At 39.6% G+C, this 6,718-nt stretch overlaps 1 protein-coding gene across 1 annotated transcript in view; it reads left to right on the top strand.

Annotated features, from left to right (window-relative positions):
- The window catches only part of LOC118326933 (GRB2-related adapter protein-like), a 4,639-nt gene extending 3,076 nt beyond the window's left edge, over positions 1 to 1,563 (top strand). The window contains exons 2-3 of the mRNA XM_035660098.1: positions 488 to 797; positions 885 to 1,563. Of these exons, the coding sequence (XP_035515991.1) occupies positions 488 to 797; positions 885 to 1,064 (490 nt within the window). The 3' untranslated portion in view covers positions 1,065 to 1,563. The remainder of the gene's footprint in view (positions 1 to 487; positions 798 to 884) is intronic.
- Positions 1,564 to 6,718: the final 5,155 nt, after the last annotated feature.

Here is a 6,718-nt window from a genome sequence, read left to right as displayed (position 1 = left end):
CATATAAAAGGTGGAAGAGGTGAAACCAGCAAATGTTTGATTGAAACCAATATTTAATGAACAAAATAGTCTATCTTTTAATAAACCAATTCAGCTTTTCTTTATATCCCGTTCTTAGTGCTTGTATGTAGTTGCACAGTATCAGTAAACTACTAACTAACTACTACTGTGAGCTTTTCAGAACAGCTTGGACCAGTTTAATGTGTGTTTCTTCATGCGTATGTGTTTTGACATTTGAGCTTTGCATCACCTTCTGTGATGATTTTGGAGATACACCCACACCTTGCAGAAGTTTGTGGTCTCATTCCTCGCTTCTGACACAGGTATGCACACAGCCTCTGCCTGTATTCCTCAACAAAGAAACAGTCAGAGGAATGAGGGAGTAACAAAACTCTCATTTTCACACTGGCTGTTGGAGTATAAAGGAGCATGCATACCTGCCTTTATCCCCTTCACCTTTTCTCACTTCTCACTCTTATTCTTGTAGCTACGGCGACAGGGTGGAACACTTTCGGGTGCTGGAGGGGGGCGGTCAGTACTGCATCTGGGACGAGTCGTTTTGTTCCCTCAACCGGTTGGTGGATTTCTACAGAACTCACAGTATCGCCGTGGAGAAAGTGGTCTGCCTCAGAGACCCTCCCTCCTCCCCTCGCCTGCTGTCCCAGCCTGGACACAACCCTTATCCCAACCCTTATAAAAGCAGCTCTCAGGAGTCTCTCCCCTCAGCCCGCCTCTACTCTCACCACTCTCACCCTGAAAAGGAGTCCTCCCCATGTCTGCGTGAACCAGTCGTGGGGGTATGACGAATCTTGAAGCACCATTACTCATCTTTTCTTAAATGCACCCCTGGTTGTCTGACTGTCATCTGCTCTGTCTTTGTGTAGAAACCTCGTCTGGCTCACGCCCTCTGTGACTACACCCCCCCTCAGAACGCCCACCTCCACTTCCTGCGCGGTGACGTCATCGACCTGCTGGACTGCTCGAGCTCGCTGACCTGGAGGGGACGCTGTCGAGGCCGTGTGGGAATCTTTCCGCCAGAGTACGTCCAGCCGCTGTACCACTGACACCATATCAAAGGGAACACCATCAGTATCATGGCTGTATCACTGACTCTCAGGCTGTAGTGACTTACCTCATTTATTATTAGTCCATCAATTAGTCCATCGACCCGAAAATTCATTGATAGCTATTTGTTTTTATTTTACAGGCCTCAAAACGTATTTTCTCAATAATCTTTGGGGTGTGATAGTATTATCTGCTAAAGTTGGTACAGTTTTGGTTATTTCACGTGATGATTTGATGATGAATGATTATTGTGTTTCTATTTTTCTCTGTGCTCCTGAAGTGTCCATGGATTGACTTCCAATCAGGATATAATCATATTTTAATCTGACTCTGATGATCAAACCCCACTTACACAGTCCTGAATTGTTTTCTGAGTGTTTAAACTGTAAATTATACCTAAAGAGGTTTTTGTAACATCGATTATTGCTTATTTAATCACAAGCAATTAATGTAACTATTTTAACATCAAAGTCTAATTATAGGTATTGAGGAGTACTATTGCATATGTGAAAATTGTTTTATAAAACCTTTTTTGGCTTCCGAGGAAGCTGCATTAAATTAGATAAATTGCCTCAAGTGGTGTCACTTGAGTCAGCGTCTGTCGACAAAAAGTTTGAAAAATAAAAAATCTGGAGCGGAGTTAGAAAGAAGTGAGATTACCGGAACTCAGTAGCCCGCTTCTCATCTCTACTTGAGGCTAGTGGCACACAGCAACGTCAGCATAACACACCCAAATCTTCAACCAGACTGTTGGTGGGGTGAGTTGCATTGTGGGTAGTGCAGACGTTATGTTTCGATAAGGAAGTGGAATGCGTGATACAATGCGAATATAAAAAGATGATATCTCGGATTCTGCTGCACTGATTTTTATCCTTTTTTTAAACTCTCCATAGTGAGTCTGACAGCGTTATCGAAGTGCAATACTACATTGGTGCAATACTGAAACCACGTTTCAGTGGCTTTAATCATTTGAAGCATCAAGTAAATATGCCAGAACTTGAGGTTTTTTTTTTACTTCTTATATGATTATTAATACCTGGGTTTTGGACTTTTGGGCGTCACCTTACGTTCCTCCATTTCAGACTAATTAGTAACTCAAAAATTAACAGTTTGTAATTAAAATAATTGCTGCAACCCTTAAGTGAACCTTTACAACCCATCTTCTAATGTCCTAATGTCCTCCTTTCACCAACTTGTATTGAAAATAATAATTAAAAGTGAAATTTAACTTTATGTTGGTTTTGTTTTACCATCTGGTCTGTTCCTCTAACCCTCTAATGTAATTAAACTGTACAGAAGCCAAATAAGAAGTGATATTATCTGGTTATAAATACTCGTTCTGCGTTCATTTGTGGACAAACACTTGTAGCTTTGATGCACATATCTATACATTTATTTGAAGAAATCACAAGAGAAAAACATTTAATGATATTTTGTCTTTTTTTGACTGACATGAGGTTCTTTACATCCAACAACCTGTAATTCTCAATACTTAATGAATTTCACCAATAAAAAAATGAATTGAATAGACAGCAACATGGACATTTTAGAGTTATATAGACATAGACACAGAGTTTCTCAACCTTGGGGTTGATGCCCCTTGTGGGAGTCTGTTGTTAAGCAGAAATGACTCATAGGCAATTTGCAATACTGATAAATTGTAATTTGTCTGATATATTTAGTAATAATAATTGTAAAACTTCTCATTGGTTCTATATAATTTGCATATGGAGCAGAAAAGAAAGGTTGAGATATTCTGATGTTTATTCATAAACAAGCTAAGAGAACACGCAAACAATAACTGAAGGTTCATAAAACTTTGCTTTACAGACATAAAGCCACAAACATAACTATATAATTACCATTAAGCATATAGACAAAAATGAAATACAATTATGCAAGACACACAACTTAGACCACATAAATGTATTCTCACTATATAATCTTACTATATATTTTGTAAGCTTTGATATAAGATGAAGTGTGATGCTCTTTTATTCAGATGTCATTGTTTATCTAACACTAACTGCACACTCATGTTAGCTTGTTACAAGCCACAAGCTTCATTGCTTTTTGAACAATAACCCTTCTGAAACTTTAAAACTAGGTTAACAACAGACAGGATGGAAAGGTTTTATGAAGAAACCAATATACTATAGTGGGGTGGTGGTAAAAATCACAACATGAAAAGCACATGTGCGGGAATACTGTCTGTTAAAGTGGTTTTATAAGGGAACACTGAGCACAGCCAGAGCTGCTCAGGACTTCAAAATGGAGGATTTTTTAAACATTTATCCTTTTTGTTGTGACCTTTTGCACTCTTCAAAACTCTTCCATGTGTATCCAATGATTATCTATCATTATGTGTAATTTTACACAATTATGTGGAAGCAGATGCAGATTAAAACAATTCTCAAGATTGTCTTTTAACAAAATAATATATTTAGAGGTTTGTGCAGCCTTGGTGGAGGTATGTCTCTCTCATTATTGTCGAGTTTGAAATGTGATTTCACCTGAAGCTATAAAATACAATACAGTCCCTTGATTTGAAAGGATTCTTGTAACAATCAGTACAACAACAACAGTATGTTTCCCCACCATGTTGGAGCTGGAGAAATGAGTGGCTGTTTGGCAGGCCGGAAGAGTTTCAAGTTCATGTTTGAGAGACTGGCAGGAGTTCAGCAGGAGGGCGAGGCAGGATGTTAAATCTGATCCTCTACTCAGGCAAAGTATGCATACAGAAAAATGTTAATGCTGACCAGCAGGATCGCATTGGCGCAGCAGAACCTGGACCAGAACACGCTCTCTCTAACGCTGAGAACTCTGGGAGTTGGAGGCTCTTCTGATCGCCGCGCTGCTGAGATGCACAATCCTGCCCCGTGACCACATGTCCCCCGCCGCGTTGGCTCAGAGCCTGCAACATCAACACACACACACACAGAGCAGACACAGGAAGTGACAATACAATAGCATATGTGTGTGTGGATGACTGTTTAGCACATGATGGCTGGTTTTATTCCAAGTGGCATGAATATTCACTCTTACCCTGGGAGCTACGATGGCTGACAGTGGACACTTTCTGTAGAGGAATTTCTCTTTGAGGCTCTTCAGTCAGAGTCCAGTAGGTCAAGTTACACACCTGGAAGTGAAATGGAAACGTGTCTATATTGAAAATATCCTAACATAAAGGAAGAGTTCAGCGTTTTGGGAAATTTTGCATTTTCTTACAGAGAGTTAGATGAGAAGTTTGACACCACTCTCATCATGTCTGTACAGTAAATATGAAACCAGAGCTATCAGCCTGTTAGCCTAGCTTAGCACAAAAACTAGAAAACAAGGGGGAAACAGTTAGCCTGGCTGTTTTCATAGATAACAAAATCCACAAACCACCTCTAAAGCTAGATATAATGTATAAACAAGATATAACAGGTTAATTATTGAGCTTTAAAGGCCCTGGTAGGTGGATTCCTGGATAGAGCCAAGCCAGCCGTAACAAGCTGCTTTATATTTAACAGACAAACATGAGAGTGGCATCAAACTTTCCTCTAATTCTCTGCAAAAAAGAAAACAAGCGTATTTACATTTCTGATACACAGTATTTATTAATTTCCAGGTTGGAGAGTAGTGGTTTCACAAGTTACTATACTACTTTTATACTCTTTTTTGAAAGACAGTCAGGCCAATCTGAAGCGTAACCCTTTGTAATATTATTCAGTTTTATTTTATTCTTTCTAATTATTAATCTTATATAACATAGAGCCCTCACATGTAGCATAGATTCTTTTTTTTAATTACGGTTTAGCGAGATCTCGGCTGCAACGAGTATCTGTACAAATAATGTACTTTTTACAAGTATCATCAGCATTAAATTACCAACTTCTGATCATTTCCACCCACTTCCGATTTAAGCCCCACCCACACTGAGTACCTAGCATTTTAATGGATATAGAGAACTGACACTGGGATTAGTTGTTTGTGTATACAGAGCAGGTTATGGATAAATGTGGTGACAGGATATGCCAGGATATATTTGTACAGCATTCAGGGGAGATTAAACAAATCTACCTTGTTTTCTAGTTTTGACTAACTCTCTTAAAATGTGTTATAACAGTCATACTTTATCAGAAAGGCTGCTGTTTGCCTTTTGAGTTCACACACAGGCCACAATAGTGTCACATGTGACAAATGGATCACCGGCTTAAAAGCGACTTAAAATATGAAGCATTTAGTATGTTTTTTCTATTGTGTGCAACAATAGTTCTGCTGTACGATTTTGCTCTATTGTTGATTGTTGATCTTTTGGATTTAGGTAGACTTGGGCTCTTTGAATGTCTTGTCACATGGAGGCCAATCGTCAGATAACGCCGGTTCCTTTACCTCAGATTCATCTGTTTCTTTTTGTTTTCAGTAGATAACATTACAGGTGTATCAACAGCAAAACAGTTACATAAGCTTACTCCAATTATAGTCACTGTTTCTATGTGTACACACCTGTTCGTGGGTGGGCGGCGGTGTGAGCAGTGATACCACAGTAACCACGATACTAGTGAGGCCACAGAGTAGTATGGCGAAATGGAGGTAGTGGACACTGCGCAGCACTGCAGGGGCCGAGTCCACAACGCCACATCTGGGAGGCGGGAAGGCAAACTCCAGCACCATCCGACACACACCCACCACCAAACCCACCATCAGGCCCCAGAATGCACCCTGAATAACACACAAACACACATAAACACATACAGGTTACATTACATGCCTTTCTGAATTGATATGTTCTGAACTTCCTGGTGCAGAAAGTAAGCATAATTCCTCCAGGCCCAGACTCATTTGGGTGTGTTCGGCTCTTAATACTCTCACTTTCCCACCATTTCTGTCAATCTGTCATCATCGTGTCATTTATCACACACACACACGTGCAGTGACACAAATAACTCTCTGTCTCCTTCTCTGTTCAACCTTCAGCAAAGAATGTGATCTGTGCAGTTCAGCTGTTCACACGAGAAAATAATCACCTCATCACAGCACACAAAGCCAACATCCTTACCTCTGCTATACATCCATCTATACTATTTCTTTGTGTGAAAAACAGTTAACAACAACAAGTTAACAACAAGTTGCCAACTGTTGTGGAACGGTCTATTTGTCTGGTTAAATCTTTAAACACCAAATAAAATCCTAAAATGTAAATTTCTGGTACAAATCCATTATAAGACATGACATGTGCCAGATGTAATGACACTTATTACGGTATTAATCTCTACAGTGTCAGACTAGTGAGCATGTGACACATCACACAGCGGTAATGTGCGCTCTTTGACCCCATGAGTCAACACAGTGAGATTCTTCCAGCGATATGCTCACTGTGTTTATATGAACAAATAAAAAGCTCACACCTATTGTGTAAGAGTCCTATTAACCCTTCTCAGTAACTTTTTATAGGCAGAAAGTGAGACGGTAACACACGGCTGTGACATTGTATAACCCCTCCAGAATGGGATTTTGGTCTTTTTTTATAAAGCTAGCTTTTTATAGATTTAAACAATTTGGTATAAATGTGAAAGTTTGTATACATACAGGTTACCAATAGGCTTTCAGCCACAGTTAAGTTTGAATGTGCAGTTACTCATGCTCTTGCTAGCAGCTCTGTGAGACT

Source organism: Morone saxatilis, unplaced genomic scaffold (genome assembly GCF_004916995.1).
Source record: "Morone saxatilis isolate NCDOM2014 unplaced genomic scaffold, NCSU_SB_2.0 Contig17, whole genome shotgun sequence".
Classification (NCBI taxonomy): domain Eukaryota; kingdom Metazoa; phylum Chordata; class Actinopteri; family Moronidae; genus Morone; species Morone saxatilis.
The sequence above is the reverse complement of the archived record's forward strand: the minus strand, read 5'-3'. Positions and strand labels throughout refer to the sequence as shown.